At 41.6% G+C, this 22598-nt stretch overlaps 1 protein-coding gene and 1 long non-coding RNA gene across 5 annotated transcripts; both read left to right on the top strand.

Moving 5' to 3' along the window:
* Nucleotides 1-3723: 3723 nt before the first annotated feature.
* LOC136975627 (ninjurin-1-like) lies at nt 3724-12478 on the top strand. Of its 4 annotated transcripts, none has more exons than XM_067270697.1 (3): nt 3724-3814; nt 4551-4739; nt 11573-12478. In XM_067270697.1, the coding sequence occupies exons 1-3, from the start codon at nt 3776-3778 to the stop codon at nt 11747-11749; spliced, it is 405 nt and encodes a 134-aa protein (XP_067126798.1). In that variant the 5' UTR covers nt 3724-3775; the 3' UTR covers nt 11750-12478. The 4 variants fall into 4 exon arrangements, with proteins under 4 accessions (XP_067126798.1, XP_067126795.1, XP_067126796.1 ...); XM_067270694.1 differs by having other exon boundaries at nt 11356-11711; XM_067270695.1 differs by lacking the exon at nt 3724-3814 and adding an exon at nt 4123-4273 and having other exon boundaries at nt 11356-11711.
* Nucleotides 12479-16655: 4177 nt separating this feature from the next.
* Nucleotides 16656-17430, top strand: LOC136975695 (uncharacterized). The gene is made up of 2 exons (XR_010880812.1): nt 16656-16872; nt 17386-17430. It is a non-coding gene; the product is annotated as an uncharacterized lncRNA (long non-coding RNA).
* The last annotated feature ends 5168 nt before the right edge of the window (nt 17431-22598 follow it).

The following is a 22598-nucleotide window of genomic DNA, read 5'->3' as shown; positions in this document are numbered from 1 at the left end:
TAATTATTTTTAAAATTCCAAGCATTAATAGTTTCTTAGAATTGCTTTGGAATAAAAAAAGTAAATACTACGGTGTAAGTAGCATTTATTTCCTCTGTAGGCCTACTAACAAAGTTGTATGTAGGAAGAAATAAAAAATAAATAATAAAAAAGCTAAATAGGAAAACTTTATCTTTCTTATTTCACTTTTAATACGATATTCGGTTATACATCAATTTTCTTTTTATATCCTTTGCGTAAATTGACGGCCCCCCGGCAAACTTCTTACGGACTCCCAGGGGACCGCGGCCCCCCTGTTAAGAATCACTGGCTTAAGGTATTAAGGCCGCTCTTTACTATCTATGTAGCTTAAAATCACATTGCACGTAACCAACACGTAATACGTTTATTTGCTTATCTTCTGACAAAATAGTTCTGCCAAATCTTATCTATTAACTTAGTAATTAGATTAATAAGACCTATCTTGTACGGTCCTGTTGGTCCCAGCATTGGGGGCGAAAGGGACCGGTAGTTGTTGTCACAAAAGTGAGAAGGGACTATTATACTCTTAAATTTTAAAACGTCGTTAGAAAACTTTATTTTAAAAAACATGTCAAAATAAATCGTATTTTCTACCAAAACAACCTCTTGGTTTTTTTTAAAAAAATGTAAGCAGAATAACATAAACAAAACTTTTACAAGAATAAACTTAAACAAAACATAAACAAACTTCTTTTTCAAAAGCAAATTAGTTTTAGTTAAAATTGAGCTTTTAATGATTAGTTTTAACTGCATAAAAGAGACACGAAATCGTCACACACTCGTCGCCAGCCCAATCTTTACAAACTCTGCACTTAATCCAACTTCACCGGACTTTGATTCACAATATTTGCTGGAACAATAAATGCGTAATGCACTTTCTTCGTTCTCACTATCTGAAGTTTCTTCTTCGGCTAGGCTTTTCATCTGCCGAGGTATTTTTTGTTTCGCTTCCTTTTCTGGTGTCAGCAAATCTATTCTCTTTTTCAATCGTTCGGGCCTACCCTTTCTAGATTTTTTCGACAAACTGTGTCTTGGATATTTCTTAAAAGGCGTGCTCGTCAGTTGTTCAGACCGTTGAATTTTGCGATTTCGGTTAGACTCACAGTGACGTTTTTTGAAACACGCGAACCAGTCAGGGCCAGCCATTCTTTTGTCTTTCTCGAAAGGATGAGAAATATTTAATCTTTCGGCAAGTTCGAATGCCACCTTACGACATCGGTAGTGGTAATCTCACAAAAACACTTTTCTAAATCAAGAATGCGACTGATTAATGTTGCTTCTTGGTCTGGTGTAAAGACAATCTTAGAGTTATCGTTCCGAGGTTCTATTTTCATTTCTGGATTTTTCAAACGCTTGATAATGCACGTCTTTGGAATGCCGTAACTAATATTCGTTTTCCGAATGGACATTTGGCCAGATTTTATTTTGTCAATTGTCCCGGACACGTCTGCGGCCGACCGAGACACGTTGGTTTTTCTCTCGTAAGATCTCACCATCTGCGAGAAGAAATTAAAGAGGGGCTGGGAGGACCGCCCGGACCTTTTCAACCCGTTCCGCTTTTACGAAATCTGTACTCAGCTACAGGAAAGTGTGTAAAGGTCACGAGACTGGCAATGCGCACGCCGGATAGTTAGATGTTAGAGCTAAAAGCAGTGTTAATAGATTTAGAAAAGTCTCCATAATAAAAAGTTTAGGACCAGTGGCTTAGCGTAGTGGGGGCGGCAGGGGCGGCCCGCCCCGGGCGACACTTTTAGGGGGCGGCAGAATTTCACAATAAATACACAATACACCTGTACAATACACAATAATGATGATTGTTCTTTGCCGAAAAGTTCTTTAGAATTACTGTATATTTTAGTCTTTTGAATTGAGATACCTAAATAAAATTTTCCTCCGCCCCGGGCGGCTGACACCCACGCTACGCCACTGTTTAGGACTAAACGGTATTGGCGAAAAATTACATCACTTACCTCGAATACGGTACAATATTTACTTTTGGAGCCAGTCGTTCGGCATCCCGTTTGCATAAGACAGTCAAGATAATTTCAAAGTTGACGTAGCCTGTTTTTTGAACTTTCGAATTTATCGTCATCTTATAAATATGCAAAAATTGAATAAACTTTAATTTTACTTTTCAGACTACTTCAGACTTCAGAATTTTTTATTAAATCCATCAGAAAATTTTGAAGAAAATATTATGTGTTTTTTACAAATTGTAAATTTGTGTTGTACGGCAAAATCGATTCAAAGTTAACACGAAATAAAACACTGAGAAAGAGTCAAATCAGAACTTTGTTGGACCACCTTAGGCCTGGATTACATGAAGAAGTTGACTTTGCCTACTGTTAATTAATTTACCAATGATATCCTGCTGAATTTCTGACCAAACCTTAAATAATTCTTCTTTGTACAATGATCATAATTTTCTGTGGCTAAGAGAAATACAGCAGTCTAATTTGTTCCACAGATGTTCTATTAAATTTAAGTCTGGTGACTGCGATGGTCATTCAATAACTTTGATATGATTTCCATTGAAATATTTTCTGAGAAGCAATGCTGTATGTTTGGGATCATTGCCTTGTCGAAAGACAAATTTATTTTCAATCCCCATTTTCTTTGCTTATGCCATTAAATTGTCTTCAAGTATCTGTTTGTAACCTACTGCTTTCGTGCGATCGTGAATTTGAACAATATTGCCCATTCCGAACCAGAAAACACCCCAAACCATTATGTAGGCGAGTGTTTTATTGTTCCCGCAGTTTTATTTTTATCGAATGCTTGATTTTTCTTTCTTCAAACAAATTTTTGTCGTTTAGCATTCCGCAACTCTCGTTTTGACTCCTCACTCCAAATAACACGCTTCCAAAACTTTAGGGGCTTGCCCACAAATTGTTTGACCAAAGCTAGTCTTTTCTTCTGATTCACTGCCGAAATCATTGGTTTTCTATCATCCATTCTTCCGCGGAGACCTTTTTTATTTAATCTTCTCTTAATAGTTGAAACACTGGCTTCGAGAGTAAGCTGTTCTTTCATTTCTTTAGCAGTTATAAAAAAGTTTTGATGGCCTGGTGGTAAATCATTGCATCTTTTCTCGATGTTGTTGCTTTAGAGCGGTAAAAACGAAAATCCAAAAGTAATAACAGCCGATTTACACTTACGAATGGCCGCGTGGCCGTGGGATACGTTCTATACGCTTCCGTACCGGGACGCCTCGCGGTTTTGTCTTACGGCCATAGAATTGAGACGAAACCGGTAAGAAAAAAGCCACAGAAGAGGCCATCGGACAACAAAGTAACTGCATCCGTCGCTTTTTTCTTGCGTTTCAGTTAGGCGCGAGCAACGCTGTTTGTGTTTTCGACCCCTGGCCCTAAATTCCGTTAGTGGCACGGGAGAGCAAATCCAACGTTGTCACTTTAATACCTCCGCGGACTTTTATTCATTTACATTTAAATGAACCCCGGCTAGAGGTTTTGGATTCCCGGTGGTAGTTAGCGAAAAACGGCAACCCAGACGATTCCGTAAGCCGAACAGAAGACGCTCGGCTACATCCCACCCGAAAAATTAACTTGGTAAAGCTCGGACGGCCGACTTCCGTCCGCGTTCTCCTCCCGGGTCGGAAAATTCCTTTCCCCTCCCCGAAAGTCACGCGTCGCCGATTAGCCGGAACGAGGTCGGGCGACGCGGTGGAGCGCGGCGCGAAGCGCGGGGAGCGCAGTCCGTTCTCCGCCGTCGTTCGTCGTTGTCGCGCCGAAAAATGTCCGGCTCTAACGTCGTCTCCCACCCGGATCTTACGGTAAGAGTCATTGGGACCGCGCACCGCATTCCTCCTTCTTCCGATTTACTGTCGATTCCTCCTCCCGGGCAACCGCCGACCTCGGTTTAGCAGAAGTTTTAATTTCCGTTTCGCTTCCGAACGACTTTTTTCCCGCCGGAAATACGTCGCATCTACCAGTAGAATTCGACGTCCGGGAATCTTTCTTCCGCCGAATCCCGCCCGAGAAACCCGACAATTTCCGGTTTTACTGGTTTCTTCCCGTCATTTTTTGGCCCGACTTCGGGGAAGAGATGAAAAGAAACGACCAGTCGATAGAGCGGAAGTGATTCGGGTCGGCGCCCGGCGCGGCGCGCCGCCGGCGGAACGGGCGAGTCCACGGGGGAGGAGTCGGAGGCTCACCCGTTCGTCAGTCATTGCGCCGCGCGACGTCCGAACGGACGGATCGGCATGGCAGCGGTGGGACCCTCGCCGCCCGCGGTGAGTATCTCCCGTCCGACCTTTCCGTCGGCTCCTCCTCTCTCCCCTCTGTTTTGGCGTCCCGTCCGGCGGCGGAGGGCGGGCCCCCTTCGGCCGTGGCGTCGCCAGGCGGCGCCCCGTTTCCCGGGCGACGGGACCGACACAAAGCTGGAGAGAGAGAGAGAGAGAAGACGGATCGGAAAATGGCGGGATTTCAGTCGGCGTTCGGAGTGAGTAACCCCTCCGGGGGACGGGGCGGAGAGGGCGGCGGTTAGTGACGGCCTGTGGTATTTTGCAGGGAGCGGTCAAGCCGCGAGCGCTGGACGCCAACGTCTACGCCACCAAGAAGTCGGTGGCCCAGGGATTGCTGGACGTGGCCCTGCTGACTGCCAACGCCTCCCAACTCAAGTACCTGCTGCGAGTGGGCGACCGGCACGAGTTCTTCTACCCCATGATGGTCCTGGTCTGCCTCTCCATCGTCCTGCAGGTGAGTCCCTTCTTTCTCTTTTCTTCTTTTCGTCTTTCGCCGTCCCTTTTCCCCCGGGGAAAAGCGCGAAGTTTGATTTTTTTCGGGTTGTTTCCGGAAAAGTACGGGTAAACCTCTTTGTACCGAGCCAAGGGAAAAGGGTGGAACGAAGACGTAAGGAAGAACCGCACTTTCCCAACCGTTCTATCTTCCCCTCCGTCCCGGTCTAGGGAACGTCTTTTACACCGACGAAACCTTGTTAGAGGTAAAATTTTTTTCTTTTAATCTTTGCATCTTATCGGTTAAGGGGGCAAACGCCCACTCCGTATACCGTTCTAGCGGCACCCGGCGGAATTTCCAAAATGTGTCTGGTCCGGGACCAAGAACCTCTTTTCCGGAAGTTAGGTCCGAGGGAATCCGATTTCCATTCTCGTCCAGAAAACGACGGGGCTTTTAAAGAGCGGAAGAAGGGAAAAGACCAAACGTTTCTTTCCAAAGTGGCTTTTGTATTTGTTTGCGTAGCGGTCCCAGACTTTGGAACGGTAGCCATTATTTCTTCCTTCAGCACCGGAAAATTCGAGTCTTTGTTTACGAGACTTTTACGTCTGCACCTGGTGCTAGGAAAGCTGCTTTTTACCTCAATTGGAATTGTCGTTTTCCTCAATCGTTTACCTCAATCGTTTTCATTCGTCCGTCTACTCGGACGGAATTCGAACCGGTAAAAACGTCTCCGGCCGGTTACGGTTTCCACATCCGACACGTCAGAACCCCTTGATCGGCCCAGGAAAATTTCTCTCGGCCGTAGCCACGTTTTAGAATTAGGGGGTGCCCGGCCACGCTTGGCGACGCCGAGGTTCTTCACCCCGCCGGCCGTCGATTAATCGATATTTTCTCGATTTTTCACCTTTCCGAGCATTATCTCCGGATGCTCCCGGATACAGTATTAGGGAGGGCGGAAGGTTGGTTGAAGTTCGTCCCGGGACGAATGCCTCTTCTCTTCCCAACCCCGACGAAACGGACGTAACGTAGAGAAAGCCATTTGCTTCTGGCCCAGTGGGCGGTCCTTAATTCTTATTAGAAAATTAGACGAAACTTCTCAATAGATAGAAACTTGCGACGCGTAAAGTTTGGGAAAATTTCTGAAAGAGTTTACTTTTGATGGTGGAAATGTTTATTCCGGAATCTAAATACCGACACTTTACCGTGGACCTTTTTGCGTGCGCTCGATTTTCGTCGCTCGACCCGACGGCCCGTCTCTCTCTCCTCTTTCGCTACGGAAAAGTCCTCTTGTGGAATACGTAATCCGGACGCTTTTCGTCCGTAATTTTTCAATTTCCATTTTTCTTCCTGGACGGAGGGGGACAGCCCCCGCCCCTCCCGGTGACGGTTTATCGGAAAGATTTTGGGAATTTCTTCTTTTGATCTTTTTCGGGACTATAAAGCAACTCCGATAAAATCTGGTATACGTTTGTTCTCGGAAAATTTGCTATTTTTCCGTTTAATTCTTGGATTTTCCCAGAGCCGTGGGTGGGAACGAACGATTCGCCCGGTTCTTTCCATGGAAGATATTCCGTAGAAGGGAGATAAATTTTTGCCAGGAATTTCGTGCGGATGGGTAGTCGTAAGTAAACGCGGAGTGGAGTAAACGGGAATTTCGTATCCATGTTATTGGCCGCCGGAGTTTTCCATCCGTCGCTACGGTTACCGAATGTTTGTTTTCCGTCGGTATTGGTCGGACGAATATAATTACGCTCGAATTCCCCCTCCGTAGGCGGTTCTGGAAGTTTTCCGTCTCTTTTCCGAAAATTGTATGGATAGTTTTATGGTAAATTATTGATACAGTTGATAGGGCCAACGTCGACAAAAAGTTTAAAAAGAGAAAGTTAAAGAAAACGGTTAATTTTATGGCCGGAAAAACCGTTTAAAAACGCGGAGGAAGAACGGGAATACTTAGTGTATTTAGTGGCGCGGTAGGGAATTAATCGGTTCTTATTGACGAGAACGTATCCGATGCGACCGACAGGAAAAATCTTAAGGAAATGAACTCATTTATTTGTACTTTAGAAACGTCCTTTGTTAGTAGGCGACGCGAAATTCTGCCAGTAAACGGATAAAACGTACACGAAACGGCCGGCCGAAAATCTTAGTGGCATTTCTCATCCAGCCCAACTATTGGCCGGGCGGAGGGCCAGACATTTAGCGAATAAAGTGGGTCCCGTTCCTAATCTACCGACGAGGTGGCCACAAAATTAAAGAAAAACAAAATTATGCTCGGACGGAGTTTTCCGGCCGACGAATCGACCCCATTAGCCGGCAAATTTCGCCATCCACCTTTAAATCTGTTACGCTAGTCGTTTTCTGACCGAATTCCGAGAATTTCTAGTCTCTTTGCCTCAATTAAGAAAATGCTCGGCGGATTTTCTGCTTGCGCAATATAAATAATTTTTTAAGCCCGCCCGCCGGGTGTTTACCGGGGTAAAGCGTCCTTATTTCGGCATTTCGTTCACTTTTAACCCGGGCTTAATAAACGGTCCGGACCAAATTCCCAGTCAATCGGCGGCGGAGAGATGGGGTTAACGTCCCTTAACTGCGGCTGATACCTCTACGGGGAGGGTAATCCAAACCCCGCTCTAAACTTAAAAGCCGATCGATTTCCGTAAGTTCCGATCTTTAATCGGGGCGGCCGGAAATTACGTATAAAAAGTCGACACTGCCGTTTCCCGAAGGTAACGTTTTAAACTTTAGGCCTGTTTTAAAAGGCGGAAGACGAAAATCTTTGGGAATACGACATTTTCCGACGGTCTTTCTTAACTTTTTAAATCTTCCTTTCGCCAAAAGGGAATCCGTTACCGTCGGCTGGATCAACTTATACGATAAAAAGGGCGGAAAACCGGGCGGACCTGGTTTTTCTAGATACGAGAATGCGCCGCGTTGCTACGGAATATTTTTAAATTCAGAAACTATAATCCCCGTCAACTTTAGCTTACTATCGTCTTACTGTCGTCGATGGGATAACCGAAATCCGGAATTTCTTCTCTCTTTCCGTTTTATTGTTTTCCTTCGAAACGATTTTACGCTATCCTGGAGAGGATTGCGCCAGTGACACTACTTCTACCGCTTCTTCTTTACGCCAGCCGTACTAAAACCAGCATTATCTATCGATCCGTCCTTCTTTATTATAATCCTTAGATCGATCCGGATCGATGACGGACGTCTTACTTTTGTTGCTCGAATGCGCACGGTCCGGAGGGTACCGCGTTCTTTTACTCCGGAACTCGTTTCGTTCGATTCCTTTGGAAAGTCTAAAAATAAAAACCGTTGGAAGAACGAAGGAATAAACCAGTTCTTCGGAATACTTTTAACACAAGAGACGAAGTTTATTACATTTTTTCGTGAAAATATTCGACGAGAAAGTCGGAGAAGTAAACAGATTTCCGTGATTTTTTCTTACGGTTTTCCTTTCGCCTATAATTGTCGACGGTGGTTTGCCTCCTCCGGTACCTAAATATAATAACCGGAATGAGCCGTGGCTTTTATTTAACTGAAACTTTTTCCTTTCCTATTAAAATCTACTTGAAATTTTTTTCTCGAATGGCTTCAAATCATTGCGTAGCTTCCGTTCACGTCTGGAGAGAAGAATATTCCGGGGGTGGTTACTTTGACCCGCCCTAAAAGAGACCCGGCTTAGCCACGGCCTAAATACGGACCTAGCCACGGACGCCTAGCCACGGACGGGACTTGGGCCTAAATAATTTGGCCCAGGTCCCGTCCGGTGCCGTTTCAATTTTACGGAATCGAACGATGGACCGAAAATCCATTGTAAATTCTCGATTAGAAATTTTATGGTAAAATCGGGACGTCGTCCGTGTTTGATCAGCGGCCTGGCGTCTTTGTTCGACATCCGCGTGAACAGCTGCCCGGTCTCTTAGCACCGTTCGACCGCAAAACCAAACAAATTAGTCGACCCGAATTTAAGACGAGTACAAACTGCAACGACGTTGGAGGCGGTATTAAAAAATACTTTGACAAAATTGATGGTGGACGGAGAGAACGAAACGACGATCCGGTCGTATTTTCCCATAAATTTTAGTTCGTATCGGTACGAAACAAGGTGGATACTCGGCATCCGGGGAATATTCCCCCGAAGTGTACGGGCGCTGCACGTAGCCAATGGGAAAACGTATTAAAAGGGGAACGAAGTCCGAATAAAATTTCATAAGATGCAAAAAGTGACGAAAGAAAGGCGCTTCTCCCTAATTACAAAGTTTGGTCCGAATGGGAAATTTCTTCTCTGGTTGCGTCGGATCGCCCGCTCCGGAAGTTGACAAAATTCTCTCGGGATCTCCGCCGTCCGCTCGGGCAACTATTTGAAGGCAAAAGAAGAGACAAGCCGATAAATTCTCCAATAATCTACCAACGCTCGTTCCTTCGGAAAAAATCGATTTTAATGGCTTTTAATTCAGAAAGTAAGAAAGGTCAAAAAATGAGCTTTAAAGAGACGGTAGCTTTAGAAACCGCTGGCTTTTGTATCTCCGAAATACAAACAAATGTCTAGAAGTCGACTACACCACCCGCTGCCCGTTACGTCACTTGCTACTTAAAATTTATTAAGACTACGTCTCTCCGCCTCTCTGTTTTTCAAAATTCTCCCCGGAAATAAATCCGGCGGGAAGAAGCCGTAGCCCGCGCCTTAACCCCTAACCCGGACAACCTTTTGGAAAGTATAGGCCTACTCTCCACTCGTGGAGGGTAACGCTGGTCCTCGAGTATCATTTCTTTTTATATTTTTGTTATTATTTTATGTCCTACGCGCCTATCGGTAACTTGGACCGTCGACGTTCAAAATATTTATCCTAAAATGTTTTTAAAATTTTTGTTTTATTCCGATGCCACCGACTTTCGATTTGCATTTTTTCCCGAGAAAGATGGATAAAATACGAGTGCGCATGACTCAAAAGGTGTAGAACCGTACAGAGGACGGACGGCCCATCTATTTTCGATAGAACTTGCTAAAGTTATAACCGAAGTTATCGTTACGTACTGCGCTGCGCTAATCCCTTCCCTTCGGACGGTCTAGTATTCGGAAGTCATAGAGGATGCCGGGGAACTTCCATATTGCGTCGAAATTAATCCTTTGAACAATTTAAGCACAGTTATAAGACGGTAATCGGCAACTTACTTGTTAGTGACGTCGAACGGACTGAGTTTTAAGGACTAAGCTTTTCGTTCGTAGCTACTATCACCCCCATCGATTAATTTTCGTCCGATTAACACCGTCCGACTGTTTTTGAAAGAAATTTTTCATTTTTATACGAGTAGGTGGTGTTAAATTGCCAATTACTTCGTATTGTTTTCTCGACTACGTGCCGGTCGAAAGAATGTGCCATGCGTGAAAGTAATTGCCACGTAAGTCAATTACTTTATCGATTAATAATGGAAAAACACCATGGCCAGAAATAATAAAGCCGTCTCTTCGCTCGGAAAGGTGTCCAAGAAACTTAGAAACAGCGTAATCAAAATAATCACGGTATATTATTCGGACGAAATTGTCCGGTGTTTGGTTCGACCTATCGGTCGGACACCGGACCGGACCCGTAAATCCGGACGGTTGGCAACCCTAGTTTTTACGGATAGGTTAGCCGCTCGTAGCTTACATTGCTCACTCGAGAATGGGAGGCAACTGAAAGGCAACGGAGGCAGAGACAGTGCGTGGCGTACCAGCGTTTTTTATTTAAGATCGCAACTACTCTCGTCGCGATTTAGGTGCAGGCTGCGTCAGTTTTAAGTCAATGAGATGTCCAATCGAGCAGTTAGCCTTCGTACTAGTTTACCTATCGTCCTCGAACCCGACGTAGACGGGACGCTAAGCAAAAGAGATAGATTTTTTTATTACGCGAACACAAAAGCATATCGATTCCCTGTTTTATCAGTGGCGCGAACGTGCGCCACTGCTAGCACACCGAATAAACCAATAGGGTTTGTGGTGTTTCTTACCGGCTAACGGTGACAAGTAAAGCCTCTCTCTCCTTTGTATACAAATCAAATCTGGTATGGTTAAAATTAATAGCAGAAATCAGACTCGATGGAAGATGATTTATAAGATACAATTAATTTTTCGATATTCGTAAAACGTTAAAGCATAAATTAATAATAAAATAAATCTTTAGATCTATACTCGCACAATTGGTAGATACTGAACGATTAGTTAACGATTAATCGTTGGTCGTCTTGCCGAAACCTCTATTTTAAAGTTATTTTCTAAATTATGCGCTGTATTATAATTGGCCGGGTTGATTCCGACGACAGTCGTCTAACCTTCAAAACTCCCAATCGAAAATTTCAAACCCTCGATCCGACTTTTTGTCGATAAATTTGTTTACGATTGGGTAGAACGGAAAACGAAATATCGAGGAACGGAGTTTGAAGATTTCCTTCAAAATATTTTAAAGGAAATCTGCAAACTTGGGGTTTTCGTAGATTCGGACCTTTTGGTGGAGAAATTTTGGAAAATTAAACTTTTCTCCCCCACTGAACCGTGTAATAATCGGAACGTTTGGCTTTCGGTCGGCGGACGGAAGGGGCGGAAGAGCGCCTGGAGGGAGGAGTGTTCTGAGCCGCCGTTTTCTCTTCCTTGCAGATCTGCGTGGGGGTGGTTATCTTGGTCAAGAGTCGATTTTCCATCAACGACGTCGACCGGCAGCCGTCGGCCGAGAGGCTGAACGACGCGCTGGTGTGGCTGATCTTCGCCACCACCGTAGTCAACGCCTTCCTCTCCGTCTTCGGCATCGAACCGGTGGCCGAAGCCGCGACCAACACCACGGCCGCTCCGTAACCTTGTGTTCTTGTCGTTGTAGATCGCGGTGGGAGCCCTCATCGTGGTCCTGGGATCCACCGACCTCAACCAAGCCAAGAACCACCGCAAGGCCGACGTTCTCAACAACGTGGTCACCCTCTTCATCTTCTTCATCAGCATCGTCAACATCCTCATCTCGGCCTTCGGCATGCAGGAAACCGACCAAATCGTCTTCTAGACCAATCTTTCTCTCCCATCGAACTTTTCTTCTGTCCCGACCGGAGACAGAAATTTCCTTTAGATTTTAATCGGTGGATGACCTTCCGCAAGAAGCATCCGTCCCATCGGTAAAGGTGCGAGACGTCGACCGAGGATTAGACCGACTCTTCTTTATCCGTTCTTTTGGCTTTGCGAGAGAAGCCGGAAGCGACGAAAGGAGAGCGACGGCGACGTTTTCGATGGCTTTCTGTTCGAAAACGCCTGCGCTTTTGTCGGGTTTCTTTCCGGAAAGAAAGACTCCGTTCGTCCTTATAGTGTTTGGAAATCGTAGAAACGACGTTTCTTCCCAGGTTTCTCTCCAAGAATTAAAGAACGAGCCGAGTCTTTTACCTTTCTTAATCTCGCACGTTCTGGCCATTTGATGGCCTAGGAAAGTTAGGAGAAAGAAAAACCACGGAGACGTTTGCTTTCGTCCCCAGTGGCCTAAGACGGAATTTTTCTACCCGTGGGTTCCGTCCAAATCGACGGTGGTCGCGCCTTTCCGGTACTTTTAACGTGGTTATCCGCCGTCGTTCGGTGGCGTATTTCGTGTGTCCCGATTTCCAGTAAATTAAAGTTTAAAACGATTTCTCCCTCAAATTTTATTTTATTATTCCGTTTCGCTAACGTCCTTAAAACCTTATTTGCGTGGATTACCGTTTGTATGTATTCCCGTGTAATAGATAGAAAATAAAATGTAAGAATTTCACGTTTCTGTCGCAGTACTCATTCTATCTTTCCGGTTTAATGTCCTTCGGTAGTAAAATGTAAAACGTCACGCGTCGTCCAACGATTAGTAACGGAACATTTTCGAATGCCATAGAAATGACGTCGTCGGCGCTTTTTGCGAAGCGTTTACTTAACGGTTACCGGGTAACCGGGCGTTCGATCGCTTCTACCTCTACCTGTTGGCGGATTAAAGCCAACCGTCGCCGATAAACGTAACCTTAGAAATGTCGCCTTTTGTATTTTTCCATTCCCGTCTCTCCCCTCCTCCTTTTATTTTTCAGATATTTCCGTTTTTGTCTTACCCGATTTTCCGAATGCACTTCGAACGGACCCGTAATCGAGTTTTATTTCCCACTGATTTCACATAAACCTTTCATTTATGTAAACGTAGACTTTCGATTAAAATACTGTAATACAAAAGGTCAAACCTTGGCTAAGGGGTCAGTTTCGTTTATCCTTCGAAATGTTTTTGGAAAGAATTTCTTCCCGTCGGGGCTGGCCCGACTTACTGGGGCAGTAGGCCCCAATAACGACGCTATAGGCCTATCACCGCCGACTGGACTCCCGGAACTTGTAGTGCACGGGTGGAAGAGGTAGCGATAAAGGAATTTAAAGCCGATATTTCTTAGTTAAACGGCTATGCTAGGCGGTGACTTTTCGATCACGCGTTTCTTATTGTTCAAATATGACCTTGAAATTTTCCGTCACGTAATATTTTATGTCGATTGATATTTTTTAATTTTGTGAATTAAATGTGCCAAAATCTACCTCGTGTATTCTGTTTTCTGTAGAAAGATTTTTATCGGTCTGTTGCAACGCTTGTCTGGTAGTAATCCCGTAATCTCACTTTCCCAGTTGCTGAAGCGCGTGGTTGCTGTTTAATGCGCCGTTTTGGTTCAAAGTGGAAACGTCCCGTCGCCGTTTCCGTGTTAATTTTGCCAGATAGGTTTTGTTACGTGTGTGGACGATTCATTATCGAGTCCGGGACCGTTCCGCGACATACACTTTCAAAGTTGCATTTTTTTCACTAGTTTGGATGTCGTGTCGGTGATCAAGACAAAAATTGGGCTCCACGCGTGTGTTATATTACGTTAGGTTATGCTTTTAAAATGTTTACGAGGGAAAAATAAGTGCATGCAGTTTGCTGTTCTATGAACCGACGAGTAATCTGAAACACCGTTCTTTTTCTCCGACAAAAACCGGAGGCTTAGAACAATAAAGATATAGTAGAATATCCAAATGTGCCGTCGTCTCTACGGCCAGTAATGAAATTTTATCAGTACCGAAGATTCCGTCTGACTGGAAGCTACTCGATACCGATGATGAGAACTCTGATATAGGCGTAACTGAAATACCTGACGTCTACGATCCTAAACCCGACAGTAAGCCACATCTTATTGAGCAAAATGAACTGAGCGATCTACTTCGAGCTCTCGGACCATCCAAAGAAAGCTTAACTTTTACGTTCACGATTGCAAGAATGGAATCTACTGGCTAAAGGCATTAAAATATCAGTCTTCCGGAATGGAAATGAATGTTTGTCCACCGTCTAGTGTGGAAAATTCACTTTGATACCGTCGTGACATTTACGGTCTTATGACAAGTAGGAGTTACCTATGACCTACAGAAATGGCGACTTTTCACAGATTCTTCAAAGTTCAGCTCGAAGGTTGTGTTGTTACATAACGAAAACAAAAGCCGTCAGTTGCGGTAGCATATTTTATTAGGCCTAGGAGAATCCTATAAAAATATGGCAAGAAACCTTACAAGTGTAAACTACGAGGAAAACAAATTTTAGCTATGCCATGATTTGAAAGTCATAGCGTTGATACTTGGTCTGCGAGGTAGATTCACTGAATAGGCTACCGCTGTTTCCTCTGTATATGGGACAGTACAGCAACAGAGAGAAAGTTACAAAAGATTGGTTTGCTAGAAAGGAATTCATTCCAGGAGAAAGTAATATCATATTCGGACCGATAATTGATCCCTAAAATGTTGTCTTACCTAAACATACATACAAATAACACCTTATCTTTGCCGAGAAAATATTTATTCCAAAATGCAATGGACAAGGAATGAGTAAGGTTCAAATATCCGAGGGTTCTCGAGACTTAGCTATGCCAAATTGAATGAAGGAGTTTTTGTTGGGCCTCAGATCAGAAAACTACCGAACGACTCGAAATTTTGAAACCAGATCGTCTGCTAAATTTTGAAGTCAGAAGCCAGCGTGGACGTAACGGTGATGAAAGACTTTCTGGGAAAACGAAAAGAAGAATTATTAGGATTTAGTTGAGAATTTTTTACAAAATTACAAGAATTTGGGATGCCGAGTGTTACTGAAGAAGTTTCTGCATTCACATCTTGACTTCTCTTCAGGAAATTTGGATGCTGTCTATGGTGATGATTAAGGGGGCGATTCCATCAACATATGATGTAAGGTCTAGGACGATGGGCAACCTTTTTCTATGTAAGGGCCGCATTTTAAGACTTTTGAACTGATGCGGGCCGCATACAAGAGAAAGAGGAAAAAAATGTTGTAAATCAGGAATTATTTATTCATATATAATTATAAATTAGATTAGGTATACTTAATTTAGCTTCTGGAACTGATGTAAACGTAATATATTGGAAATATTTGGTTAAATATTCATCACTGCTAGTTTTAAATTAGTTTCCATATGTCTGTTAGCCGGTTTCTTGTTTTAATTTTTACTAAATTCATTGCGGGAAAAAGTATTCACATACATAAGTTGTAAAAATAACGTTTGAATTTTTGCTACATACTTCCTTAAGATGGGAAATTGATATATTTATTCACATTTTATGCGTCGCGGGCCGCAAAATATATGAATGCGGGCCGCATGCGGCCCGGGGGCCGCAGGTTGCCCATCCCTGAGTTTATGGAGTATAACGTCCATCCTGTAATAAGGGAAAATACTAATTTTAAAGCCGAGCTCCCATCACCTCACAACTCAACCTAGATGAATTTGTTAGGTTTAAATAAACTTTGAAAATGTACTATACATACAAAAATGACTGTAGTAATAGGTTAAACTGTGTAAATGATAAATTTTAAATCATCATAGAAAATTATTAGAACATCCGTGTGGTAGGGAAAAAGTTTAATAATTTCGCCGCGTGTTATTTAAGCATAGCAGAATAGAAGAGTTTGTAAAGAAGATAAATGAGAACAAAAAAGGACTGAGATTGGAGATGAAAGGAAAAAGAAAGCAGGAAATCTGGGATAGGAAGTAAAGTAAGTACTTTGTATCCTTTTGTAGGAAGGTAATAGCCAAAGATCTTTCGATGCATTGCAGATCTACGGAACCGGTTAGATACTGTACAGTAGACTACTATATAGCAGGGGTGGCCAACTTTTGTGTACATAAGATCTACTTTTTATCTTAAAAATGTGTCGCGATCGACTTGTTGTCATAGGCATAGTCTAAGTGGCGAGGGGGAGGTGTGTAATACATACTATGTTTATACACTGTATTTCAGTACGAGGTGCACTCCTGCGAGCTATGGGTAGATAAGCAAAATATATTCAAAACTATTTTCCTATTTTTTAAATCACTTATTAAGTTTTCGAGATATAATGCTCATAAAAAAATTAATTTCCAGACCCAACTTTTGATATTTTGCAGCTACCAGTTCATTCCGTACAGGTGGTACCTAAAAAATCTTTCAAGATAGATATTTAGTAACTTACAATATAATTAAATTTTTTTTAATCAATTGCAATGTATAAGTTGTGGTACTATTTGTTCGTAAATATGAAAAAGTACAGTATGGCTAATAATTTGATTGAAGATTATCATGGAAGAATGATATAAGATTTTTAGATTTATTCTTTGTTAATCTATCGATCGCGGGAGTGCACGTCGTACTGAAACACTCTGTATATCTACTTACGTAAAAAACAACATAATTATTTAACGGGCCAAAAACTCACATCCAGGGGAAATAAAACAACATGAGTAATTATTAACAATATTTATTAATTCGAATTAGCTACAAATAAAGACAGATTTGGAATTTATTTTATTACCTTAATAATAATGGGAGAAATAGTAATAATATTGGTAATACATGTACTAAAGAAAAGAAGCTACCGTATGACAGTACCAAATATTCAAGCTAAATAGCTGTGTTTTTCTATGAGTCGAGTCATAACTGCATGCATACTGTTGCGTTTGCTTGTTACGTTCAGGCGTTGCGTTCAGTTACAAGTGTAACACATAAAGTAAAGACATCGCGAGCGGTCGACCAAAATTGGCTTCGCGATCGACCGGTCGATCGCGATCGACTTGTTGGCCACCCCTGCTATATAGTACAAAATAGCAGCAATTCGGAGTATATTCAATAAACCGTGTATACATATACAGTCAAACCGTTTTTATGCGGGGATAGGGACCGCATTAAAAAAAAACGCATTAAAAAAATCTTACGAAACTTCACGAATGGCTGTAAATAATAGTTTTCGCAACACAATTAAAAAAATAATTTTTTTTATGCGGTCAACAGGGACCGCATAAAAAAAGTCTCACAGAAAATAACTCAAAACCGTACGAAATAGAATTTATTGACAACAGATGTCAGCACTTGACTGCATCGTCTGGTCTATCGTCTGTTTTACATATTTTTGTCCAGGTGGTGTTTTGTTGACTTAAAAAGTAAATTATTTCATTTTTCGCATATTCATGCAATAATATTACTATAATAAGTGCATTTATGCTATAATAAGTTTATTTAGCTATAATAAGTCAACGTGAGACATGACGAATCGCACGAGACTAGTCGCCAACTATACCGCACAAATTAAAAATTCGCATTAAAAAAATCGCACAAATAAAAATCGCACATAAAAAGAGCGCATAAAAACAGGTTTGACTGTATATAGTAATAAATGGGTTGATCTGAATGACGAAATACGTAGGATTAGACGACAGTTTAGAAGTGAATGATTCCGAGTAGGGTGATTGAAAAAGTAGTCGAACAGTATAGTAAGAAAAGGCGTTAAAAGATCTAATTTAAAATAGGTCCTTGGTTTACCTCGGCTTTTTATTCTTTGTTCTTTCTGTACTGTGGTACCCACAGTACAGAAAGAACAAAGAATAAAAAGCCGAGGTAAACCAATACTAAAAGTGATGATTTATGAACTTATTTGTGGAAGGCGACCGAGCATCCGAATTCGAGTTTCATCGTCGCAGCCGTCGATAGTTCTAGCTGTTAAAAAGTAAAAATATTTTTTCCAACTTGAACACTAATTCATTTTAAAGTGGAAAAATGAACAGATTAAAAAACTTATCTCGGTGTAATTAGACACGATTTTATCCGGCAAATAAACCTTGCGTAATTTCAAGTCAATTGAGAAACATTTTCCAATTCTCCAATACTAATTATCAAAACAAAAGTTTCGAGTAGAAAATTACAAGTGCTAATATCAAAAGAAGTTGACGGCGCGAAGAAAAATCCAATTCTGATTAAGCAAGTTTAAAAATCGGAGAGTTCACGCGTACGATAGGAAAGTATTAACTTGCGATTGAAAGTAACTATAGCCTTTTCCAGAATAAGTGTAGAAGTCTACTTCATTGGTTTTATAGTCATGTTCACTAGTCTACATACGCGAAAGAAAATAATTCCTTTTTCAATACGAAATAAAGCGTAATATAAAGTCGGGGGAAGATGGAAGGATCTCGAAGTTCGTCAGTTTATCGACATACGTCGCCACCATCGCATTCTCAATATTGCACGCATCGACACCTGCGTATTTACTCGCAGCTTTTTTTCTGGATTTTTCAATTTGTAACGATTAAAAAATTCGTAGGGAGTAAATTCGGGTTTGAAATTATTCCATGCTTATACTATAATGCTACTTAGCGGCGGAAACGAAAGTGAATCGGTATTTTCGGAGAAAATACCGATTATCTTAGCATTCTATTAAAACACTTATTGCGTGTATCTGCTCGTGAAATAACAAGGCAGCCCTGTTCAATCGTGAATCACGAGAAAAAGCCATCTTACTCTATATGTTGGGGAAAGATGGTATTAATCATCTTATCCGTGTCCGTGTTATCCGATGAAAGTTTAGTTCTTTCCTGAAATAAATTTAATGTAAAAATTGTGCATCTATATAGCTATAACTTGCGTAACCAATCATTTTTTTGATGTAAAAATAATATTTTCATTAGGGCTCAATACGGAGAACTGCTAGGAAAGAGCTGGAAAGCATATGCCAAAGTGAGCAAGGCTGTAAATGGGTTTGAGAAATGCGGAATCTATCAATTTGATCCAAATCGTATTCCAACCATGCGTACTTGTGGGTACAAAACGACGGCGTACAGACTCCCGGAACTTCCGGTTCTAATACCTGTTTTTGCCGCCCATCAATGAATCAGGACCTTCAGAATCTTCCACCGACAGTCACCTGGACTATCACATCCTGATCCTGAACCTCATTTTCCCTCTGCTACTACACCAGGATCATTAGCAAATTCGTAAGTAGTCTCAACGCCGGTAAGCATAACCGCTGGAAGCGAACCACATCCAAGAAGACAACATGCAGAAGTGTTCGGAGTTTACAAGCTGAAAACAAACACAAAAAGAAAATCGGAACACAAAACGAGGAAAAGCCAGCCCAATAAATCTACTCGGAAGAGAATGAAGAAACGAGTTTCAAAGGGAGTCTAATAGTGAAGCTACGTCAGCCTCTTTCAACAATGCAGATTACAGGTGCGTCTGTCGAACTACTACTACGATAATCCAGAGAAGTCCTGCGACTGGATATAACGTGTAAGGTGCAAGAGAAGGATGAACAAGACCTACACGAAGTCCACAACTTCTGGCCCAAGTACGACGAGATTGAGCCGGCAGTGATGACTCCGAGTTGTAGAATAATGGAGTTAATTCAGCTTACTTATATTTTTGATATAAATGTGGGAATAGGTAATAGAAATAAGGAACTAGAAAACTAGAAATGACAATAATCTTCCAGCGTTCGTAACCGTCTTAATAGAACGATAATGTTCTCGCCTTCGTAACGTCTTTTTCGTCCTTTCTTCTTTTCGCGCCGTTACCAACTGTCGTCTTGCCTCACTTCTCCCCTTATTCGACTCTCTCCCTCGTTCTCCTCATCTTCCCCGGAACCCCTCGTAAATTTATTATCTTAACAGTTTAGGAATGTTACTCGTCTAAACCCCACATAAATAAGCTTAGATTTGTAAACTAATGTAGTATTTATTTTTAGTATTTAGTATGTTAACTTACATTAAACAGCTCTGTATAACCGTCTTTGCTTATTGAGTTTTTCTTTGATCTATTTCCCCCCAACATTTTCCATCTTTCTCCAACATATAGGGGAAGATAGAAAATTCTGGTACCGGTATTTAGATAATTTTGCTCCAATAGATTAATGTAACAGATGAGAAGATGAGAACCATGTCCACCTTTAAGGCACCAACGGTCCAAGGTTTTTCTTGTATGCTAAACTTTAAACCTGAAAGAGGTAGTCATATGCAAACAAAAGTATAACCGTCTTCTCTCGAGTTACTGTACAAGCCTATACTCGTAGAACATTTATTTTAAAAATTATGTTTAAACTGTTATAATTTATTTAAAAGTTTCTACATTTTTACAAAAAATTTGCGATTAAAAATTGGTCACGCGACGTCTTACGAAGTCGAATTCGAATTTTTGACGTTTTCATTTTGTTCTATTAATATTTTATTGCTTACTGCCGCCATTAGTTTCTTTGATCGACCACGGCGGCGGATCGATGAACATTTAAAATATGGCATATCGGCTCCATTCTTATTATGCGAGACGCTACAGCCTACAACAGATTGCCAAATATTCCTGTATTCGGCATCGAACGTACGACGATACAAAAACCAAATAGATTTGTGCATGTTCGTGTTTCTCATTTCTCGGTCTTTTGCTTGTCCCGGGATTCCGAGATAAAAGTGAACTGTTTCTCTGGATAGAATTAATTATTTTTTATTTTTTAAAGTAATTTAATATGTTCTGCAACCTCCAAACTCGTATTAATAATGCTGTGTAAGATATAGGGGAGGACGAGGCAACTTCGGCATGTTAAGAATAAGTTAAATTTTGTGTAACAAATACTGCTGTAAACAGTGGCGTAGCGAGGGGGTGCAGGGGGGTGCATCATGCTCCGGGCGCCACTCGCAGAGGGGCGCCCAAATGGTCTTCAAGACAAACTATATATGTTTCTGGAGAAGGGAGGGGCGCAAATAAAGTGTCAAGCCCCGGGCGCCAGTTTTGTTCGCTACGCCACTGGCTGTAAACTGAAAGAAAAGCGTTGTTTATTGTCTACCAGAGTGTAACCTTACCCATAGAACTGGTTAAAATCAGTTTGGAAATAAAAATAATCATAATAATAATAACTTTATAAAAAGATAGCACTTGCCGAAGTTGCCCCCATAGCAGGGCAAGATAGCAGGTATATAAATTTGTGTTATTAACAATGTATAAGTTGGAATTTACTATTAAAACAAAGAAATACAAGTCCAAAAACCTATTCAATATTATAACAACGAATACAGGTATACCTCGGAGTTACGTCGTTCCCGATTATACGTCGTTTGTCAAAAAAGTATATGGAAAAATAAAAATCAAGTTTAAGTCAGTTTATTCGACTTTAAATCCGTCCGCCACAAACACTGAAGTCGTAATATCACTAGAAAAGCGTTAAAAGCATATAAAATCATATTAAAATATGCACATTTACAGTAAATGTTAATATAATCATCATAAATCCTAGAGAACAAAACATGAAAACATCTGTGTTTCTGTGTTGTCGTCTTATATAGCGGTCTTTAAGTGCTCATTGTTGGCGTTTAGTTACGACATAAGTCGTAGTTTCGACTTACGTCGTAACTACACAAGTAAATTCAACTTACGTCGTTTTTCGACTTACGTCGCCTCTCCTGGAACCAATTACCGACGAAAGACGAGGTATGCCTGTACAAAGTTCAAAGGCATATTTAAGTAAAGAAAACGTAAACAAAAATTAATTACAAGAAATTAAACAGATAATAAATATAAACATCCTAATGCAAGTTAAAAGCAATATAAATGAATTAGTGAACTCAAACAAACAATAGAAATGAAATATGCTTAATACGTCCTACGTGGCAGCGTCTAGCGACCGCGGGCGTGAACGCGCTTCCAAGCGGAGCGGACAAACCGATTCAAGCAAATGTGTGCGTCCGGAATAACCGCGTTTAGCGTGCAGCGACCATCAGATGATGCTTTTACACGCGCGTGTAGGAAGCAGCTACCAAGCAAGTTTGATCGCCGCTTCCACTTCTCGCGCTTCCAAAGAAGAAAATGGCTGATTTTGTAGATGAATGAAAACAGAATGACAAATAAATTGTGTATATAAGTTGTTTGTACTTTAATTAATAATCTTTTACGTAATTTAGTAATTTCTGATGTTGTATAAATGTAACGTTTTAAAAATAAAACTTTTTTTAACTTATTATTCTATGAAGATTCTTTATATTTGTTGTGTATCTAGTTAGTGATAACATTAACCTTTCAAATTTACCATTTTAATGCTTGTCACATTTTCCATAGTAGCATTCGACGAAGTCTTCTCGCCTCCATCTTGTAAACAACACGAGTTCACTCTGGACAGAAGTTGCTCGCGCAAACAAAGATTCTTTCCGCCCGTGGTCGCTGGACGCTGCCACGTAAGACGTAGCCGAACAACAATATCCTACGCATATCGCAAATAAATTGAACCAACTCATTTTCCACATCTCTACAGCCTCATGAGCCCACAGTTCACACTTGCAGCACATAATCCACTTTTCCTAAGTAGTCCTATATTGTTCATTGCATTCGTCGTCATTTTCCAGTTCTTTAGGACTTTTCTGCCCCTTTTCTTTAGTGAACTTCGAATCTGATTTCTCCAAATCCATTGCTCTTCTGCAAGTTCCTGATTTTTTAACTTTAGCCTCGGCTTGTAGTGTGGCTTTGTATGGGAATCCAGTTTCTTCTGCTTGTTGTTGTTTGCGGCCAAATCAAACCATAGCAAAACACGACCAGGAACAAGATCGGCAACACTGCCG

Source organism: Centruroides vittatus, unplaced genomic scaffold (genome assembly GCF_030686945.1).
Source record: "Centruroides vittatus isolate TY-2023 unplaced genomic scaffold, ASM3068694v2 contig_377, whole genome shotgun sequence".
In the NCBI taxonomy this organism is placed as follows: Eukaryota; Metazoa; Arthropoda; class Arachnida; order Scorpiones; family Buthidae; genus Centruroides; species Centruroides vittatus.
This window is presented reverse-complemented; position numbering and strand designations above follow the sequence as displayed.